We start from the raw sequence: 22,477 nt of genomic DNA, 5'->3' as shown, positions 1-22,477 counted from the left end.
GAAGACGTCTTTATAATAACGCCCGAAGCGAGACGCAAGCTCCCCGAAGACGTAGAGTATACGATTAACCTAATCCCCGGAACGAAGCCGCTATATAAACCTCTCTACTATTCTTTAGGAAGAGAGCTTAGCGACCTTCGTAATTACCTAAGCTTAGCTTTAGACAACGATTGGATCTAGCTTAGTATAAGCGAGGCAGGTACGCCGATCCTGTTCGTACTAAAGAAGGATAGTAGTCTAAGACTCTACGTCGATTATAGGGGGCTAAACGAGATTACTATCAAAAATCGTTACCCCCTACCTCTTATTAGCGAAACGCTTAATAGGCTTAAGGACGCCGAATAGTATACGTCCTTAGACCTTTAGGATATATATTACCGTATCTATATTAAGCGAGGCGACGAGTAGAAGACTGCGTTCCGTACGCGGTATAGGCACTTCGAGTATAAGGTAATGCCTTTTAGGCTTACTAATGCCCCTACTACGTTCTAAGGATACATTAATAGGGCATTAGCTAGCCTTATTAATATTTGCTATATCGTCTACCTTAACGATATTCTTATCTATAGCAAAACGCGAGAGGACTACGTACGAGACGTACGCGCTATCCTTACGCGGCTCCGGAAGTTCGCCTTATATACGAATAGAAAGAAATGTTCCTTTTAAAAGAAAGAAGTCGAATTCCTCGGGTTTATCGTTAGTACCGAAGGCGTATCGATAGATTAGCGTAGGGTAAACGCTATTACCGAGTAGCCTCGCCTATTAACGCTAAAGGAGGTTCAATCCTTCCTTAGATTCTGTAACTTCTATCGGAGGTTTATTCTAAATTACTCCCGAATCGTTATACCGCTAACCGCCCTATCGAAAGGAGCCGTAAATAGCCGAAAGCTAGGGCAGGTCCCGTAGGGCGAAAGCGAGGAGCAAGCGTTCCGCTAGCTAAAGGCTGCCTTTAGCTCGGCCTCGATATTGCGATACTATAATCCTACGAAGCCCCTACGCATCGAGACCGATGCCTCTGCGTTTGCCTTAGCAGGGATTATATTATAATAGAGTAAAGATAGGAATTGGTACCCTATTACCTTCTAGTTACGAAAAATAGTCCTAGCCGAGACAAATTATAAGACCTATAACTAGGAGCTCCTAGCGGTTGTCGAGTCCTTTAAGCATTAGCGCCCGTACCTCGACGGCGCCTAGTATACGACCCGCGTAGTTGTCGACTACGCTAATCTTAAGGGCTTTATAAAAATGAAGCAGCTTATCGGAAGGTAGGCAAGATAGGCAACCTTCCTTATACCTTTTAACTTTACTATTGAATATCGGGCTAGTAAGCGAAACCTAGCCGATATACCTTTACGACGTAGCGACTACGAGAGCGAGTCGTAGGCGGTAAACAACCTTCTCCCTATATTGCAGTCGAAACTAGCTCTATAGTCGAATCTGCCCGAGGATATCGAGCCGATTATAAAACGCATCTCTATTATATATATAGGGATACGAGACGCTAGTATAGCGCTAGCGGAACGTAAGAGTTTTATTAGCAGTCCCGTAAGAGTAGCGGCTACTATCGTTAGGAATAATAGGCCCTACTACGAGACGCCTAATATAATCCTTAGTTTCGTACGCACTCTATAATAGTTAGAGTAAGCGAGAGGAGGAGGCTTATACGAGACAAGCTTACCGTCGGGTAGCTTAGCCTCGTTAAGTAGTTCTAACCTCCCGCCTAGCTATTCTCGTCGGGGTGACTTTATTTACTACGGCGATGCGCTATATATCCCTAAGGACTACGCCTTACGTACGCAGCTAATATGCATACACTACGACGACCCTTTAGCTAGATACTTTAGTATAGCTAAGACTATAGACCTAATACGCCGAAAGTACTTCTAGCCGAAGATAGCCGAGAATATTACGGCCTATATCCGTATCTATAGAATTTGTTAACAGTCGAAGGCGAAGCGCTATCGCCTATATAGCGAGCTCGCTGCTCTATCTATGCCGACCCGACCTTAGTAAGAGTTAACGATAGACTTTATTACCGATCTCCCGCCGAGCAAGCTCGGCGCCTACGTATATACTGCGATCCTCGTAATAGTCGACCGCTATACGAAAATAAGCCTCTTCATCCTAACGACGAAGAAGTATATAGCAGTAGAACTCGCGGATATCCTTTAAAGGGAGGTAATTAGGCATTTTAGAGTACTATTAGGTATTATTAGCGATCGTAGATCGCTATTTACTAGCTAGTTTTAGAGCGACTTCTGCTTCGAAGCGTATATAAAGCGTAGGCTTAGTATAGCCTTCTATCCTTAGACTAATAGGTAGACCGAACGCGCGAACTAGACCCTCGAGCAATACCTACGATATTATTGCTCCGAGAACTAGGATAATTAAGCTAAACTATTGCCTTAGGCTAAGTTTGCCTATAATAACAGCGTTTATCCTACGTTGCGTATAAGCCCCTTTAAGATACTCTACGGCTTTAACCCTAATTTGATACCGAGCGCAAATAAGCTGCTAGCTCGGGACGAGCTAACTAAGGGAAGGGTACTAGTAGCTATCGACGCTGCGGAGCGACTACGGAAAGCGTATAAAACGCTTGCGGAACGCTAGCAGAAAGTAGTAGAATACTAGGCTAAGCAATACAATGCACACTACACTGCTAAGACATATAGTATAGGCGACCTAGTCTTGCTATCGATAAAGAATATTAGCTTAGATATCCTAAAGAAGAAACTTAGCCCGAAGTATATAGGGCCTTTCCGCATTATTAACGCAGTTAGAGCGTAAGCGTACCGCCTAGCACTACCGTTAAGCACGAAGATCTACAATGTTTTCTATATTTCCCTCCTCGAGCCTTAGTATAGGCGCGATAGCGAGGAGCATAAGGTAAGTATACCTATCGCTAAAGGTAACGAGTAGCAAGTAGAAACAATCGTAGTAAAGAAGATAAAGAAGCGGAAGGCGTACTATCTTATTAAGTAGCGAGGTTGGCCTAAAGAATACAATACTTAGGAGCTAGCTATTTATATTAAAGATTCTATAGCGTTAGACGAGTTCGAAGCTTAAGCGAAGCGTAAGCGTAGGCAGTAATCAAAACAAAAGAAAATAAGACTTAAGAAAAAAAATGGTAGACACGTGCTCGTTTCGCTACTAAAAAGGGCCTATCGGCCTAATATGTATATAGATAGCGCCGCGCAGGCGCGGCGACGGCGGACCGCCTACCCTACTTATCCTTAGAATCCTTAGCCTCCTCCTCCTCTTCGATATCTATAGCGGTATCGATAGCGGCGACGGCCTTAGCGCCGACGCGCTAAGCGAGGTTCTAGTACGGTTAGTATACGAAGCGTAAGCGAAACGAGGCTATAAGAAAAACTATACCTAACGACCAATCTCTACTAAACTAGCTAGGTTAGTACCGATATACTCGAGGGCACCGAAGAGGTTAACGTCCGTAAGGGACCCGCTAGCGGCCCCCTTGCGGGCTAGGGCTTTACCGCCGGGGGTCACCTTATTCTTATTAGTATAAAAGACGTACAGCGCAGATAGGATAACTAACGTCGAGGTTAGTATACGAAGCGTAAGCGGAGCGTATAAGGAATATACGTACGACTATAGAGTCTAGCTCGGCCTAGAGTGCCTTTAAGGCCTCGTTAGACTCCTCGATAGAGTCGTAGCCGTCTAAGTTATATAGGTCGCGCGTAGAGCGTACGGCGCGAATGCGCGCTAGTAGCGACACTAGTAAGCGGGCCGTAAGCGGAGTATAGGTATAATAGCTGCCGCGGTAGCGATCGCAGTTGCGCTTAGTAGTAGGGTCTATATTGCTACCTATATAAACCTTAGTTAGGTCTACTAAAGCGAGTTAGTTGCGAAGCGCAAGCGCGTAGCAAGTAGCGAGAATACGTACCGTTAGCCGTTATATGCTTAAAGCAACGGGTACAGCCCTCTAGGACTTTTAGGGGGCGCTAGGTAGGCGTAGTAGGTATCGAGGGCGGAGCGCCTATAGCGCGCTTGCCCGAGGTACGCGAAGGAGTAGATATACTAGTAATGTTTTTTTGGATAGATGTTTAAAAAAGAAAAATCTTTAAGTAATACTAGGGGGGCGTAAGATACAAGTAGGTAGGGGGTAGGCGGGTAGTATTCGGAGCGCTTAGAAAAAGAAGAAGTTTTCAAGCGGGCTTCGAATGCTTTAAATACTCGCCTCGCTTTCGGATAGCTTACGTTCTCGCGTAGCTACCGCGTTCTTAGAAATTTAGGCAACCTCTAGTTAGTGCTAGAAGTAGCCGCGCTTTGAATCTACAAACAAACAAGCAACTACGAGGCAAATTATAACGTGCCTAGCAACTATAGCCTAGCGATAGGTACGCATAAGACGCGCATATATAGCGTAGAGTATAAGAAATAGTATAATTTACTATATTGCCCTATAGCTAGGATAGCTATACCGGGGGAAGGAGATAATTGTAAGAACCTAAGCAAGTAAAGTCTCCTATCCTGCCTTAGCAAGCCTATATAACAATTATATAATGTTATTACATATAGTACGATGCAGCCGCGCTAGCGATAAGCTTGCTTAGCGTATGCGCGTAATGCTCGATCACTCGTACGGATATACTCGGTAGCCGGTACGGCAGATATGCTATCCGTACTAGGCCTAGTTAATAGTAGTCGCTCTGCCCTGTTCTGAAAAAGGCACGGTTTAGTTCTACTTTCTACTACGGCGATTAGTAGAGGGTGTTCTATACGTTGCTATATACCCATTTTCTTACACTAAGACTCCGCTTTCTATAGTAAGCGGGGAAAAGTCTAGTCTATATATTTCGAGCGCAAAGAACACAATATACAGAGCTCGTATCGGTACGCAAATTTTTTAATAAATACTTTAATACATATAGAATACAATAGGAAATGTATATTGTATAAATACTATAATTAGGTAATATAGTATAGACATAAATGCGAAAAAGTAATAGAATTTAGGATCTAGAAGTAGGGTCTTAGCGGTACGATATAGAGAAGCTAGCGGTCGAAACGTATATAGTATATACTATACAAACTGAATATAGAAGAACTAAATAGACAGAATGTAAGGATTATATATAGACTAACTTAGCTATTATTTTCGTACCTATATCTTATATAGTAGTAGTACTGTATTGCGATCGGAAAGCTATCCTCCTTAGCTTGCTATAGCTTCCCCTTCTTCGACTATACTCTCCGGTAGACTCGATATATTAGCTAGAATACGACTCGCCCTATATTCCTTTAAGAACCTATTTACCTTAGACTCGAGCCTAAACCTAGTACTATTAGTAGATACGTCGTTAGCCTTTAACTCCTTAAACTTCGCTAGGTTCTTAACTATTTGTAGGTACTAATCTTCCTTAACTATCTACCTTTAAGCGTCTCTTATAGAGACGGCTATAGCTAGAAAGCGAGTACGAAGCTAGCGATAGTAGACAATAAGCACGGCTATCTCGGTCTCGTCGTCTATAATAGGTAGACTTAACCGCGGAGCGCCTTGTTATAGCGGCTAATAATAGTATAGCGGCGGCGGCGGCTAATAAGGCTATAGATTAATAGGCGGTTGCGGTTAAGGCGGTCTATAATAATAGTAGTATTGCTATTAGACTAACGGCTCTAGCTACTATTAATTCTTGCCCTTACTAGCCTTGCCTTACTCGTTCTTAAGGTGCTTTACCTTATAGTACCGCATTATCTCCTCGATAACCTTCTTATTTAGTGCCTCTACTAAGCACTTTTTATTAATTGCTATTTAATCCCTCTAGAAGCTAAGAATTGGTACTATAAGCTTATAGTGTTAACCTATTAGCTCGTAACAGCCTATAACGTTAGCCTATCGTCTAAGGGTATACTATAGGTCTATATAAGTATAGGCCTTACGAATAGCCTCGTACTAAAGCAAGCGGTTATCGGTCTCTTATAGGGTAAGCTTATTAGTATCCTTCTTCTTACTTGTTTTAGCTATTCGAGGTAGTAGACTAGAAGGCAGGTTAGGAGCATTAGAAGAGGCTTTAGTCGGTAAAGATAGCTGTTGCTATACTACTAGTTTATCGCTAATCTTCGGACCTAGCTTAGAAAGTAGTATATCGGCTCTATAGCTCTAGTATTTAGTAAGAAGGACCTAAATACTAAGAGGCTTTATCTAGCGGAAGTATTTAATAATACTATTACCTTTGCCTATCTATTCTTACTAGCCTCCGGTTATAAGGAAGTCCTTAGATTATAGCTTGCTATTCTTTAGTAATAAGGCCTGTATCTTATAATAGCGGCGGACTAGGCAATAGTTGAAGCCCTTTACTATAGTATAAGCTATTATAGTAGTCTTAGCAGCGTCAATTAATCGTCGAATACTAGTAGCGCTATAGCTTATAATACTATAGTCCTTACTAAGGTCTTTACGGTTAAAGTAGAGCTATAGCTCGAGATTAATAGCGTCTAGCTCTAGTAAAGGCTTCTTGTTTACTAAAGGGGTAGCTTCTATAGTAGTAGAAGAAGTAGTCTTAGAAGGCTTTAAAGAAGAAGAAGAAGGCTTCTTCTTCTTAGTCGGCTTCGGTATAGCTTCTTTAATAATAGCCTTCTTTAGAGGCTTCCTAACCCTCTTTGTAACCTATATAATAGTAACCTCTTTAGTATATAGTTCCTCTCCTTCTTATCTACCTTCTTGTCTACCTTCTTATCTACCTTCTTATCTACCTTCTTGTCTACCTTCTTATCTACCTTCTTATCTACCTTCTTATCTACCTTCTTGTCTACCTTCTTATCTACCTTCCTATCTACCTTCCTATCTACTTTCCTATCTACCTAGCAGCAAAGTATTACTTATTAGTAAGCCGATATCACTTTGCTAGGTCTTAGTAACCTTAGTTGCCTTAAATTAGACCTTCTTTGCCTTCTTCGAGGTACTCGCTATTAAACCTGCCCGTAAAGTCCTCCTTTTGCTCGTAGACTAGCTACTAACTAAAGTAGCGGCAACCTCCGCTTTTAGCTGTTTTGCTAGTAAATAAGCATCCTCGGCGCTCTTTAGCGTACGCTTCTTAAGTACTATAGAGAGAAGTAGTAGGGTTTGTAGAGCGTATTATAGAGTATATTGCGGTAGTTCTCGAGGTTAGCTTCGAGCCTAACTTCTCGTCCTTCTAGTCTACCTTCTTGCGTCCTATAATAAGGCAATATCTACTAGATCTCTTCTAGTATATATTAGTCCTTCGTCCGTAGCTATTAAATCGCTAGTATTATTATATATCGAGGCGTCGCTTAGTAGTAGTGTTTCTTCTAGAATTAGAGGTAGAGGAACCGTATAGATTTACGACAAGTCGGGCAATTTAGTCTAGTCCTACGTAACTATACCTTATAGTAGAGGCAATAGTAATAAAGATTCTCTTTAGATTAGATATTAACTTAGACTCTTGCGATTATAGTATGTATTAGTCTACTAGACCGACCGTAGAATACTAAGAAAGCTAAAAATAGGTGTTTAGCGGGTCCGCTTAGTAACTAGCTATACGCCCTATTATCTGCGCTATATTCCTATATAATAATAATACTACTAATTAGGTTGATATCTATATCAAAATAAAGCGGCGAGCTTATAGTATTTATTGGGAAATCAATGGAATTTATTGGTGTAGTATGCCGGGAGTGGTGGTAGAATTAGTGTAGTAGAACACATAGGGGCACCATCAGCTGCCCCGCGGCTAAAAAGCCCGGGGTTTTTGAAATTGAGAATACCCCGATTGGGCAGCCTCAACAACACCGCCTCCAACTCTGAAGGAACGCCCGGCACCTTCTGCATACCGATCAAGGCATCACACGGCGACTCGGAAAGTCAAGCCTGCAAAGCGGCTCAAGAGTCCGGAACGACGGGCGAGAATTGAGATGCTGACGTTCAACCAGTTCTTCCACAGGTCACGAGATCACAAGGATATGTATATGCAATTAAATGCAGAACCGCATCAAGAGCAAGAGCGACCTCGGTTGGGGTCTGCATTGGAAAGGGCACTTAGCACTCAATATTGACGGGCAGTGGCACAGGACGTAGAGGTCCTTAGACCTGCGGAGTTCCCATTTATGGATTGTGCCTTGCGGCGAAGCCAATTATTGACAACGTCCTGACGGTGTTGAAGATCTGTCATCAAAGCAGTGCTACCACCAACGCCGGCGCTGGAGAGATTTTCAAACCCCTGTTCGGGCATCCTAATAGTATCGTGATACCGTACCCCGTTCTCCTCACTTCTTCAAACCTTCTTGTCGACCTTGCCTCACGAGCCACAGGAGCAGATCCACCTTAGTAGCAACAGCGAGTGGCTTGAGTGAACCATCATTATCACGTTCCGTCACAATTGCAGCCGCGTTCCAAACGAAGAAGCGCTCTAGGTAGCTAAGAGGTGTTTCCATGGTGATCTCGACAAATTGGCGTTTGCTCTCTTCGCCTTCAGCGCCCTCAGGACTGACCTCGATGGGCTTGAACTCGTCGGTCTTCGAGAAGTGGAACATGACATCCGCCACCGGGCTTTTGATGTTCACCCGACCTGAGGACAAGTACGAAAGACAATTACCAAGCGTGACCATGCCCACCAGTCTTTTGCCTGATCCTGAGGTAACGGGAATCTGGTCGTAACCCTTGTCGCGCATGAGTTCAACGGCATCGTCGACGCTCGCAGTTTCAGCGATGGTTTGGATAGGTTTGAGTCGAAGATCCTTTATCTTGGCGTTGGCATGCTTCTCCTTGGTGTGGATGGGCAGCTGGGCTGGAGTTGAGGCGTCCGTATTAACGGCGTCTTCCGGGTCGATAGCGTGAGCCTTGGGCGTTGGCGGAGCAGTCAGAGGGTCTGCAGGTGGTAGCAAATCATTTGCTGCCAGCCAGTCATCGTCGACAAATTTGGACAGGTAGCTTCGAATGCTGTCTGGTAGAATGACTACCACCGAATCGTCCTCGCTGAGTTTGAGATCCTTGATTGCTCTCATACACGCTGCCATGGCTGAGCCGGAGCTTCCACCCACAAGTAGACCCTCTTCACGAATGAGTCGTCTTGCCCAGTAGAAGGACTCGCGATCATCTGTTTTGTACCAGACATCGACCTCGTTTTGAGCCAACACATCGGGAATGAAGTCGTAACCGATGCCTTCTACCTTGTAGGGAGAGTCTTTGCCATCGTCGTTGAGCTCGGCTGGCAGAGCCAGGATAGAGCCCTTGGGATCAGCGGCGACTATTTGCACCTTACTTCCGTGTGCCTTCCTGATTCCTCGCGAGATACCTGTGATTGTGCCTCCAGTACCGGCTCCAGCGACCACTGCAGCGAGGTTGCTGGGCAGCGCACTGGTCTGCTCAACAATTTCGGCCGCAGTGCCAAACTCGTGAGCCAGAGGATTGTTTGGATTGCCGTACTGATCCAGAATTACACCGCCTGGTATCTCTTTCTCTAGCCGTCGGGCCACTCCAATATGACTCTCCGGACTGTCCCATGCCGCGCTGGTAGGTGTGCGGATAATCTCAGCACCCAAAGCCTTCAGCACGCTCACCTTCTCGCTGCTCATCTTCTCTGGCAGAGTGATAATGGTTCGATAACCCTTGACTGCACCTACGAGCGCAAGACCTATACCGGTATTGCCACTCGTCGGCTCAATCAAGACACTGTAACCAGGCTTGAGGCGGCCTTCCTTCTCGGCCGCCTCGACCATTCGCAACGCGATTCGATCCTTTACACTTCCGCCGGCGTTGAAGAATTCACACTTTGCGTAGACTGTCGCCTTGACGCCGATCGACTGCGGCACCTTATTTAGGCGCACTAGAGGTGTGTTGCCGATGTTTTCCAAGATGGTGTGCATGACGGCTGGCGGGTTGCGCGGTTCTCTCGATGTTACGTGTGACATGTTGCCTGCGCTGGATCTGTTTGTAGGGAGGGTTGGTGTTTGATGAGAGCGAAGGCGAAGGCGATGCCGACGGCGAATCCAACGGCACTGGTAGGTGTCAGCGCAGGAACTTACTGAGGTTTCAAATGGGCCACTTTGGAGTAGCTATGAATCCCTCCATCTGCAGCTGCTTCCGCCGACTCGAAATGGTGATGCCGGTCCTGTGGAACATCTACGTCGCAACCAGGCCCAGGCATTTCTAAGGCCTCGCGGAAACGCTGAGTAAGTGGCATAAGCAGGAGTCCCCTCCGCACCTCTCACCTAGACTACTGGTCTCTCACAACACTCTTCTACACACACAACAAGATGGCGCCACGCTTGGCATGGATTGGCCTCGGCAACATGGGAAGAGGCATGGTGAAGAATATCGTCGAGAAAGGTGAATTTTCGGGCCCCGTCATTATCTACAATCGAACTGCTGCCCGAGCCGAGAAACTTGTGTCGACCCTTCCTGAAGGCAAAGCGAAAGTCGTCACTTCTATCCCTGATGCAGTCAAGGAGGCCGACATCATCTTCACTTGCGTCTCGGACGATGCTGCGATTGAAGAGACGATTGACGCAGCTTTGAAGGTGCCGGAAGCCAAGGGCAAGCTGTTCGTGGATTGCTCGACCGTCCACCCAGATACAACCGACAAGCTGGCCAAGAACATCAACAGCGCTGGTGCCCAATTCGTAGCAAATCCAGTGTTTGGTGCGCCAGCCATGGCCGACAACGGTCAATTAGTCTGCGTTCTTGCTGGACCAAAAGCACTGGTGGACAAGGTTCTGCCATACTGCAAGGGTGTCATGGGTCGGGCTGAGATCAACTACTCCGATCAGCCTCATGGAGCGGCAACCCGACTAAAGATCATCGGCAATACCTTCATCGTGCAAATGATTGAGGCATTATCAGAAGGACATACGCTGGCCGAGAAGAGTGGACTTGGAGTCGACAATTTACATCAATTTATCGAGACCATGTTTCAAGGTCCTTATACCGCTTACAGCAAACGTCTCATGACTGGAGATTACTACAACCGCGTGGAACCTCTTTTCCAGGCTAAACTAGCGCGCAAGGATGCAGGCCATGCACTGAACTTGGCCAAATCTTGCGGTGCGAGAATGCGAGCTGTGGAGCTGGCAGACGAACATCTCAAAGCCGTGGTCGATCACGCAGGGGACAAGGGCGATATCGCCGGCATCTACGGAGCAGTCAGAAAGGAGTCTGGACTTCCGTTCGAGAACAAGAGATGAGACTTCAGTAGATCCAGGGCAATACTTATATATGCAACATGACCAGAATGAGTCGGCCTTGCGTCGGTCAGAGGTCAATCTCATTCCATGTGCACAACCAAAAATGATGAATGCCATCTTGTAGTGTCCGCGTTGCTAGGCAGCATGGCAAGTGAAGTATGTATACTGTAATCTTGACTGTGTATCTGTCGAGCACTATGCCAAGCCAAACGATCTACTGTGCAGGAAGTACCCTGCTCCGAGGGCTGTTCTGTTCTGATTGGCTGCTTCCGTCCATGAATAGCCAGCTTCGACTCCTTCGTCCCGGCTTTCACTGTTCTTCGAAGCCAACCATACCACAAACATATGCGATCAGAGGCTCACAGACCATAAACATGAGCATGATGTCGTGTTCAATCTCTGCTTGGCTTGTCAGCACCCATACTTCATTTTCTGTACTCATGGATGATGAAGAGCTGCTGGATCCTGCGGGCTCCGCCACTGCAGCTGAAAGCCACCGAGAAGCATCACGACGAATGAGATCGTTGTAGGAATCAAGAGAGGCATCCAGCCTTACACTGCGGTAAGTCGTCATGTCTTCCACATCCTGTTCCTGGGAGCATCCAGACCCTTTCCTCGAACGACATGTCGCTATCAACAGCCCATGAAAGGGTGTCCCTCTTTCGTGAGGCTCCGATGGCTGCTGGAGACTTCTCAGATGACAAGAGCAGTAAGTCAATGTTAACATGTCGTTTGGGCTAGCTAACAGGCACAGAATCGAGAGGAGTCCAGAAACATCGCTTCAATTACAAGCCTGTAATACTCAGGACAATTCCGCTACTATGCCTGTTCGTTCTCTCTTTGCTCCTCATCGGACTGCTCCAGTGCGCTGTTGTCCAGCTACCGCATGGCGTGAATAGGCTGGGAGCCTCATCTATAGGTAGTCATGAGAAACGCAACTACGATATTTTTGTCCGGCAAGACAGTGCCTCGGCTCAAGATTCACAGTCAAGCATATCAGCGAGAGAGAGCACGACCGTCGGTTCCACATCGAGCAGCAGCACACCCACGTCAACGAGCCAGATCGACGTTTCTAATTCGCCATCCGAACGACCTACAATGTCTGCAGCGACCTCCGACTACCTCGATCAAGATCGAACCACTACTCTAGAAGTTACCACGCAGCAGACTGCGTACTTGACATCCTCAGAGACAGTCGCTTACAGCACGGCTGAGAGTGCTTACCTCGATCAAGATCAAACCGCCGAGTCCACGACCACAGGCAGCGACTACTTGACATCGAAAGAGACGTTCACGATCGTGCCGTCTGCACCTATCAGTCAGTATCTGCAGACAGGGAAGACAGTCACACCTTCACCAGCCTCTGCGGCTCAAAGCGAGTACGTCCAGACCAGGGAGACAATCCGTCCGGTCGCGACTACCTTCCTCGTTGTATCTACTTCGCAGAGCGCAGTGATAGTACCCATCACACAGTCATCGAGCGATCGGACAACAGTGCAATCGAATACTCGGTCGGCCTATCTCACGCAGGGCGACCATACTCGCACATCTACGTACCTTACCGTCGTAGCGAGTGCTTCCAGTACCGCGTATGTTCCGGTATTGGTAACAAGGACTGTGACATCCACATCTGGAGGACAACGACCGACAACAACATCTGGCCAGGACGGCGCCGACTCAGAACCTGTCGGTCATGGAAAGTCCACTGTGGTTGTAATTTCATGGAACCAGAGTCAGATATTTCTCAGCACTTATCTAGCCGTTCTGCTCGCGGTCATCTACCGACTGCTGTTCAGCGTGGTTCACAACATCGAAAGCATGAGCCCAAGATACCTGTGCATCCAGATACATTAGGGGCAAAAATGAGCTATCTAGCTGGAGCTAGGATGCTTGACGACTTTGAGGGCTCCGAATATGAGAAGCCAGCTGCACGGAATGCCAGGTTGCGTCTTCTCAGGAAGGAGTATGAGTTCAGAGCAACGATACGAAAAGATGGAAGACGAGCGTGGCTCGTTGACGAAGCCCACGACCAAAGAAGAAGCTATGAGAGCGTTTGACCGCATAATGATTGAGATACCCAGACCGCCACTTCAAGGCTGCATGCTACCTGATTTCGCCCCCTGTTCTCTAATCTCCAGGTACTTCCTATCGGGGTAAGTAAATGCATGGAGCGACGACCCCTCTCGAGGAATTAGGTTGACTTCGTCCGCCCCGGAAAAGCGAAAGTGTGGAGTACAGCCTCGCGTGGCATTCGGGTCACCATTGTGTCACAAGACCTTGCTATCAGCCAACCTCTGGGTAATCGCCGCCGCCGGCATTGGCTGGAGACGTGCCGGCCCTCATCAGCAGACCAGACATCTCTGCGACGGCACTCCTATTTCAGTCTTCGATCAGGCCCTTCTCGAGTTCCCAATTAGGTGCGCCAGTCCATACGCACCTCAATGGCAGCAGCACACCAAAAAGCGGCCACTATGGCATTGCATCGCGTTCCCCATCATCCACTTCTTCTGTATCCCAGATCACTCGACAAAGCAGCATCACAATCATGGCATCCTTGATGAACTTTTTCGGACGTGGCAAGGCCACAACCGAAGAGCCAAAGAAGAACGGAACAGTGCGAGCACTTCCTGCAGCATGGTACACCTCACAAGAAATGTACGAGCTTGAGCGTCGTGCAATCTTCCAAAGACGCTGGCTTTTCATCACCCACAAGTCCAGACTCCAGCAGCCAGGCGATTTCCTTCGCTACAAGATTGCAGGTTACGACTTCGTCCTCGTCGTTGACAGGAACAATCAGATCAATGCTTTCCACAACGTATGCAGACATCGCGCTTACAAGGTCGTTGAAGAGGAGTCTGGACGCAAGAACATCCTTGCCTGCCGATATCATGGCTGGTCGTACGGATTAAACGGAAAGCTGGCGAAAGCCCCAGATTACCAGCAGATCGAGGGTTTCAACAAAGATGACAACAGCCTTCTTCCCATCCACACTCACGTCGACGACAATGGATTCGTCTGGATCAACATGGATGCGGGCGAGAAACCAGAAATCTCCTTCGAGCAGGATGTCGGCGAGCAGAACGTCAAGCAGTCTCGATTCGAAAAGTTCAATTTCGACAACTACGAACTCGATCATGTCTATGGTGAGCACACTATATCTCTGATCTCGCAATTCGAACGCTTGCTAATTCATCGAACCAGAACTCAACGGCGACTACAACTGGAAAATCGCGTCGGACAACTTCAACGAATGCTACCACTGCAAAACCACACATCCCGACGTCCCAACTTTCCTCACAATCGACAGCCATAACTGCGAAGGCGACAACGGCCATCTCCAGCACGACCAAGCACCCACCAAGGAACAAATAGAGAAAGGATTCGATTGCAACAGCACTTACTATTTCCCACACGCCTCCATGACAGTCTCGTAAGTATCCATGCCCAATCCCAACTCCACCCTCCACTAACATTAGATCCCTCTAGGCCACACTTCCTGATGATCCAAAAATTCCTCCCCGGTGGCCCTTCCAAGTCCGTCATGCACTACGAAATCTACCGAAACAAAAGCTCGTCGGACGAAGATTTCCACGCCATAGCCGACACATATTCTCGCGTCATGGGCGAAGACAAAGTCCTTTGCGAGAGAGCACAGTCTAACCTCAACGCTGGGGTTTTTGTGAATGGCGAATTGCATCATCGGTGGGAGAAGGGACCGCTCTACTTTCAGCAGCAGTGTCGCGAGGCCATCACGGAACATTTCAATAAGGAGAAGGCGGCAGGTCGTGAACTGAATCCGGCGATGCAGAAATTGAAGGAGGGGGAGAGTAATAGTGATTTGGAGATTTGTGCTTCGCTGGCGTGCAATGCGAGGAAGGAGGTTTTGGCGTGGTAGAGGAGAGATGGGGATGTCGGTTCGGATTTGGGTACGTGCGGGCGTTGCTGAGCGTTCTTCGGACTTGGGTAGGTACGGAGGTGGTATTAAGAATTGGTCTACAGCGTCAACGCACATCGGAGTGAAAGTTAGCGTCCGGAGCCCTGGAAGGTGCATAATATTAGCACTTCCGGCACCGCTAATTGCAGTATCCTATACTAAATCGAGGTGTTAGCGCCGCGGCTAAGTATAGTACCTATAGAAAGGCTTAGCTATTAATTCCTCCGACTAGAGGGCTTAGAAGTTACGTATAGGCACTATCTAGGGCATATATAGACTATCTTTTAGTAGATTTAATAATATATTATTTTATAAGCTTTTTATAATATTAAAGAAAGGAAAAAGGAGTAATTTAGAAGTAAGCTAAAGGTCGTTATATAATTAGGAGTAGGTCTATACTAGATTAATAGTATTCGAGAGTATAATTATAAAGGAGGCGCGGAGGAGTAGTTAGCGATAAATAGGTGCTTTCGGTAGTATCTACGTATATAGAGTCCCCTATTAAATAGTTAGCTTCTCTCTCGTTCCTTTGCAATGCTATATACTTATACTAACGAGTAGTACGCGTAGTATAGCTATAGAAGGGGTTGTTCTAGCGCTATTCGTACTCGTAGTGCGCCGGCTCTTCGCGATTAACGATATACTAATCTTCTAGAGGTATACTGTCTACTAGACTAGCGCCGTCTAGCTTTTATTAAAGCCCTTAAATAAGGTAAGAAAGATAGAGCGTAGTTACGCCTACTTTCCGACGTTATTAGTAGCTATAGAAGTCTAATACTATTAGTTATGCCCTCTATCTATTTACTTAGTTTAATACCGGTATTTAATCTAGCTCTATTGCCTTATTAGTCTAGAAGTCTACTAAGGCTAGCTCTATCGTAGTTATCGCAATCTCGTCGCTCTTAGGTTTTATAGTTTAATAACCCTCTATGCTATTAATTCTATATCTAATAGCGCGACCGCATACTATCTATTCTACTACCTATTTACGACCGTCCGCTAGAGTATAATAAGTCGGAGATATAACTTCGAAAGTAGCGCAAGCTTAAATAGCAACTTCTAAGCTAAATACGTCGTTTATAGGTTAAAGTTATCGATTTAACTAAACAAGAGTCTCAATCTTTAGATAATAACTTAGCCTTAGTACGGATTAGCCCGCGGACCCGGCGATTCCTATTAGATCGGAATTAATTTCAATTAAAGCTCCGAAGGCGGGGTACTAGCTTCTTCTAACACTTCTAATATCTCCTTCTAAAGCGATTAGCTATTTCTATCGATATAATATACTAATTTATCGTACCCGACACTACCTACTATACTACTTGCAAATCGTCTATCTAGCTAGTTAACTCTACCGAGTATTAAATCCCTTCTTTTTAGACCGCTAGGGCTATTACTAACGTACGAAATCGCGACCTAACAAACTACCGAATAGCGAGTCTACTACCGAGCCGTGCTTCTATACAAACTACGTACTACTATTAAACAACTGCACCGAATAGCTAAATAGCCGCTTATTTATATCTTAGAGTAGTCTCGTAAGGCATTATCGACTATCTATTATATCGTTTATAAGCCTTTTACTCCTAGGCGCTACTAAGCCTACCGAATTAACGAATTCGACTATTCGCGCCCTATTCCTCGAGAGATTGCCCTTACCTACGTACTAACTCGACGACGTAGCTGCAGGCTCTATATAGACACCTAAGAGCGCCTTATCGTCGACTATATTACTTAGAACGCTACAACTCGTCGTATAACTTAGACGGAAGTTAGAGACTTACTCGGTTTAAATTACAGTCCTATAACCGTCTCTTGTATCTATAGAAGGTATAGTTATCGCCGCTACGTTATACGCCCTCGGCCCTTCTATAACGACTGTATTCGACGCCTACGCCTCGAATAGGCTTAATTCTATTAATACTTTACTAAAGAAGACTAGGTAAACGTTTGTTAAGGGCGGCAACTAAATGGTTCAAAACGAGTTCTCGAAGATGTCTATCTACGAGAGGCGCGCGAGAAGCGTAAAAACTATAGCGCTAAGACTTGATACCTAAGGCATCCTTAACTAGGAATAGGAGGGTTACCCCGTAACACTACCCCCCCCTTAAGCGGAGGTATTGCGACGCTTGTAAAAGCAAAGAGATATTGTACAAATCGTTATACTTGTCGTTAGAAGCGGCGCTAGCGGCGGCGCTAGGCGGCAAAGTAGTAAGTAAGTGCGATAGTGCGGTATCCTACGGACGATACGAGAGGTGTATATAGTCCCTTATAGTTAGAGCCTTAGCTAGAGTCTAGAAGAGCTATACCGGAGGGCTATACTAGTAAGGTGTTTAATACTTCGGCGGACGGGTTAAGCGGAAGGTATATTGCGTACTAAGCGGCGAGGTGCTGCGGCCGGCGGCAGCTTCTTAATCGGCTCGTATAGTATCTAGCCTGCTAGCTTCTTCTAGCCTAGTATAGGCCCTACGGTACGAGGGTTATCGTAATACTAGTTAGCGATAGCGTCCTCTACGGTGCCCTTTAGGTCCTTCGTGTACTTATTGTCCGTTAGCGCACCTCCTGCCTACTATACTATATAAACAACTTCTTTCTTACTACGGCTGTTCTTCTATCGACTAGTAACAACTTTGTCTACTTTCTATCGTTCTTTACCTTGTTCGTCTGCTTCTAGCGGTAGCTCGGTATCGGTTTAGTTCAGATATAGGTTGCCGTTATCGAGGCGTAGGAGTAAGGTATAGAAGCGATCGTAGATGCGTATAGTGTTAGGCAAGGCTAGTTAATATATATCTAAAGCGATTACTCGGGTGATTTCGAACGGACCTATATACTTATAGTCGAGCTTCTTTACTAGGCATTTAGTCTAAATATTGCGGGTGTCGAGCTATACCTTATCGCCGATCTTGTAGGCGCGTGCGGGACTATATCTCCTTGCTTTATCGTTAGCGGCGGCTATACGTGCTTAGGCATATCGCATTTGAGTAATAAGGTGTTCGTATAGAAGCTCTATTTGTTTCGCAAATTTATTAGCTTTAAGCTCGGACGTACGCGCGGGACTAGCCGCGGGTAGGTCCAGTTTTATAAGCTTAGCGGCTAATAATCGTATGCGAGGATTGCGGCTAGTAGTAGCAAAGAATCTACTAACTCCGGTAGTACTAGATTGAATACTGTTAGCGGCGAATTCTACGTTCGGGATCTAGTTAACCTAGTCGTCTTAGGTATAGTTAATATATACGCGGAGGTACTGCTCGAGCTCCTTATTAGTGTTTTCTAACTAACCGTCGGTAGTAGGATAGAAGGCAGTAGACATACGCTGCTTAGTGCCGACATTGCGTATAAGGCGACTAAAGAACGTTAATGTCTACTATAACCCGCGATCGCTATAGAAAACGTCTATATGTCCGATATCTCGCTATATGTACTAATACTAGAGGTTACTAGCGTATTCCGCGGTTATGTCCTTCGCTAGCATAAAGCGCTTACGTTTCGAGAGGCGACAGGTTGCGGTAAGCAGATTCTCGTAGGTATTATTGTCTAAGCGAGACAGGCTAGGTAGCAGCTTAACGATATAGTCTAGTGTAACCTACGTCTAAATACCGTCTAGAAGAGGAAGCTGTCGGAGATTGCCTTAGAACTAATTATGCTAGGTCTTAATGCGGCGGTAGGTAGCGTAGGCGTAGACATATCTGCGGATATTGTTATACATTCCGGGCTAGTAGTAGTCTCGTGAAACCAACTCGTAAGTTTTTTCGCGGCCTAGGTGCCCTATAGTAGGCTCGTTATAATATATACGCATAACTTCTTAGCGCAGGTCGCCGTCCGGTACGTAGATCTTATTGCGGATACGTATATAGCCTTTATTATCGATACGACAATCGACTAAGGAAATGCCTGCGTTAAGCTTAGCGAGAACCGTAGGACTAATGCGGTCTTTGTCTACGGCGAGGGCTTCGCGGATTGCTATCGCTAATAGATCATCGTCGTACGCGGCCTTAATAAGTTCTTCGAAGGATGTATTATCGCCGACGTTAATTACCTCTAAGGCGGCTAATGCAAGATAGTACTAATTATATACTAGATTCGCGGCTTCGGAAACATCGATTGTTAAGTAGGCTACTTATAGCTGCGCTATGCCTTCCGAGATATTGTGAGGCTTAAGAACGACTTGTTGTCTATTTCGTACATTATTAGTAGCGTCTTAGTCCTAAGCTCGGCGTATAAGGGCGTTAGCTTTGATATTCTGCTTGCCTAGCCTATAGTCGATCTTGAACCTAAAAGTAGAGAGGAACTCGCTCTACCTTACTTAACGGCGGTTTAGCTGTTTAGTAGTTATAAAGTATTAGAGGGTGCGATAGTTAGTAAGCACTTTAATGATATATTTACTCCCTATTAGCTCGGGCCTCTATTCTTCGAATGCTCTAACAATTGCTATTAACTCCTTATCGTAGATCTCGTAATTGCACTCGGCGGGTAATATCTTCTTAGAATAGAATGCAACTAGCAAGAGGATTCTATCGGCATTCGGTTGTAAGAGCACGCCGCCGGTAACCCTATCGGATAAATCGGCTTCTACGGTATAGGGTTTCTCTAGATTATAATGTATTAGCACTAGTGCTCTTGTAAAGGTAGCTTTTAAGGTCTTAAAAGCAGTCTAGTACCTAGCAGTCTAAACGAATAGCGTTCGTTGCTTTAGATCCTTAGAGTTCATGCCTTTAGTAAGTGCTATTATAGGCATTACGATCTTAGAGAAGGATGCGATGAATCTTCGGTAGAAGTTAGCTATACCTAGGAAGGCGAGAACGTCCTTAATGTTACGAGGCGTAGCCTAGTTAAGTATAGCCTTTACCTTAGCTAGGTCTATCTTAAGACCCTCGGATGTAATAATAATGCCTAGGTATTTAACTTCCTTAGCGAAGAACTTGCTCTTAAAGATATCGATCGGAAGTTCGTATTCGCGGAAGCGTTAAAGTACGGCCTTTATATACTATATATGCAAGTCTCTCTCTCTATCCGTAAAGATAACGGTATCGTCGAGGTACGCTAAACAGAACTCGTCGAGGAATTCGAAGAGGGCCTTGTTAATATATCGTTAAAAGGCTGCAGGCGTATTACAGAGTCTAAAGGGAACTACTAGATACTCGTATATACCGTACCTCGTAGTGAACGCGGTCTTCTACTTATTACCGGCCTTAATGCGGATTATATTAAAAGCTGCGATAATATCGAGAACAGTAAACTACTTAGCTCGTACTATACGTACTAGGGTCTCTCTAATCTGTAGAATAGGATACCTATCCTTTAGGGTGATCTTATTAATTGCTCTATAGTCGACGCAAACTCGGAGACCTCTACTAGGCTTCTTAACGATAAGGACCGGTAAGGCTATACAGGGCGCCGCCTCTCTAATCGTACCGTTAGCTTTTAAGTCGTTAACGTGCTTCTTAATTACTATATTCTCTTAGCCGCTTGCCGGTCTCGGTCTAGAGAAGGGCAGCTTAGCTCCTTCTTAGAAGTCGATAGTAAGATCGATACCTTCTCGATAGGGCGGTAGCTTCTTAGCTCGTTCTTGCTAGAAGCAGTCCTAGTATTCTTAGAACTCTAGCGGGAGGAGTTGTTTAACGGATATCTCGTCGATAGGCGCTTTACCCTTTATATAAATGCCTACATCTTCGGATAATAGGGAGCAAGCGTAGATCGCGACTACTGCAATAGCATCGTTAACAGAGTACGAAGAGTCAGTAAAGCCCTATATAAGGTAGCCGGAATCTTCCTTGTCTTCGAAATAAGCCTTACTAATAGTTATGTTAGCGATCTGCGGTATTAACTATGCCTAAGGGGCGTATATGTCGGAGGTAAAGGAGGGCGTCGTAAATACTAGACTATAGTCTATAGTTTCACATTTAAACTAATAGCCCGACCGGAGAGTAATAATGCCTACTGCTTAGTCGATATCGGTAGGTCGATGTCTAGTTTACTAGTCGACGCTAAGGATAAAGTCGTACTAGCTAATATCGGTAACCTATACGTTAATTTTCTCCTTTATACCGTTAAGGTCTAACTCGGTATACAAGACTTGCTTAATCTAGCTACTTCCGGCTTGCTTGTAATTATTAATGCCTAGCGGACGAGGTAGGCGGGTACGATTAGATAACAGTTTAGCCTATCGCGGATGCGAGCATATAGACGTATAGCCTAGGTCGATAAGGATTCGAGCGAGCCTGTTGTCTGTAAGGCTAGTAGCTACGATATGCTTACCGACTTTCGGTAGGAGGCTTACGTCGACGTATACGGCTAAGGAGTCAAGAATAGTAGGCAGGTCGCTTAGAGCTATAATAGCTTGAGATTTTAGCGATAGAGCTCGTTTCGGAAAGGACGCCGTTAGGGCTATAAGAGAGTATTTAGGAGGGTCTTTGCTAGGTATACGGATATGTTTAGGTTTACTCTAAGTAGTATACTTGTACTTAGAGCTTACTCTTTTAACTAATCCTCGTAGGTAGATAGCGGGTTCTCGATAGAAGTCGCTGCATTCGTAGGCTTCGTATTCACATTAGTGCCTCTGCCTCTACGGTTCTTATAGAATAGGAAGAGAGGGCAGGCAGTCTCCGTACGCCTATACTTGCTATCTCGATAAGCAAAGTAGGTCTCTCGCGACTTAAATAAAGCCTTAGTAATCGGCTTGTATTCGTACTTCTTGCTATTAACTGTTACCGGCTAATCGTAGTTATTACGCATATCCTCGTTAGTCTAGTATAGTATCTTCGACGGGCGCTTATTATCGTCCTTATCCTTGTCCTTGTCCTTCTCCTTATAAGATCCGCTACTACCGCTACCGCTATTAGATTTCTTCTATAGCTTCTAGCGGGTAGTATTAATATCGAAGATGCGGAGCTCGTCTCGTATAGTATAGAGTATATCGAAGAATTTAGACCGAATAGATTGCTTAAAGCTATCGTTAAGCTTGTCGCGCAAGTTGTCTATTATTTCTTTATCGTTGTTACTAAAGCTAAGGAAGGGCTAGTAATAGATAAAGCGAGGCTAGAAGTTCGAGAAAGATTTATCTTTTCCTTATTAGAGCTTCGTAAACTTAGCGCGCTTCGTATACTTCTAATACTAATTACCCTAGCGTTCTTCTATAAACTTAAAGGCATCTTAGTGCTTAGTAAACGAGTGGATAACTAGCTCGAGGTAGTTGAAAGCATTAGAGGTAGTGTTATTAAGTACGGCTCGGATCTTCTTCCTCTTAGACTTCTTGCTCTCGCCTAGTGTATATAGTATCTTACTCTTCTATTCGCGGAACGGCATATCCTTATCCTTAGCCTTATTATTAGCCGCAAATATAGCGGGCAACTTAGTAGACTTGTCCTTACGCTTGTACTTGCGGTC

The 22,477-nt window shown here is 45.4% G+C and overlaps 4 protein-coding genes across 4 annotated transcripts; 3 read left to right on the top strand and 1 right to left on the bottom strand.

Annotated features, from left to right (window-relative positions):
- Positions 1 to 8,244: 8,244 nt before the first annotated feature.
- On the bottom strand, positions 8,245 to 9,888 carry MYCFIDRAFT_79512 (uncharacterized protein; the record flags this gene model as incomplete). Its single annotated transcript, XM_007931939.1, has 1 exon — positions 8,245 to 9,888. The coding sequence occupies one exon, from the start codon at positions 9,886 to 9,888 to the stop codon at positions 8,245 to 8,247; it is 1,644 nt and encodes a 547-aa protein (XP_007930130.1).
- A 345-nt stretch (positions 9,889 to 10,233) lies between these two features.
- MYCFIDRAFT_34015 (uncharacterized protein) lies at positions 10,234 to 11,160 on the top strand (the record flags this gene model as incomplete). Its single annotated transcript, XM_007931413.1, has 1 exon — positions 10,234 to 11,160. The coding sequence occupies one exon, from the start codon at positions 10,234 to 10,236 to the stop codon at positions 11,158 to 11,160; it is 927 nt and encodes a 308-aa protein (XP_007929604.1).
- A 1,098-nt stretch (positions 11,161 to 12,258) lies between these two features.
- On the top strand, positions 12,259 to 13,014 carry MYCFIDRAFT_199173 (uncharacterized protein; the record flags this gene model as incomplete). The annotated part of the gene is made up of 1 exon (XM_007931938.1): positions 12,259 to 13,014. One exon carries the CDS (start codon positions 12,259 to 12,261, stop codon positions 13,012 to 13,014), a length of 756 nt encoding a protein of 251 aa, XP_007930129.1.
- A 691-nt stretch (positions 13,015 to 13,705) lies between these two features.
- MYCFIDRAFT_34621 (uncharacterized protein) lies at positions 13,706 to 15,055 on the top strand (the record flags this gene model as incomplete). Its single annotated transcript, XM_007931450.1, has 3 exons — positions 13,706 to 14,303; positions 14,362 to 14,590; positions 14,647 to 15,055. The coding sequence occupies 3 exons, from the start codon at positions 13,706 to 13,708 to the stop codon at positions 15,053 to 15,055; spliced, it is 1,236 nt and encodes a 411-aa protein (XP_007929641.1).
- Positions 15,056 to 22,477: the final 7,422 nt, after the last annotated feature.

The sequence above is a fragment of the Pseudocercospora fijiensis genome, assembly GCF_000340215.1.
Source record: "Pseudocercospora fijiensis CIRAD86 unplaced genomic scaffold MYCFIscaffold_8, whole genome shotgun sequence".
Taxonomy (NCBI): Eukaryota; Fungi; Ascomycota; class Dothideomycetes; order Mycosphaerellales; family Mycosphaerellaceae; genus Pseudocercospora; species Pseudocercospora fijiensis.
The sequence above is the reverse complement of the archived record's forward strand: the minus strand, read 5'-3'. Positions and strand labels throughout refer to the sequence as shown.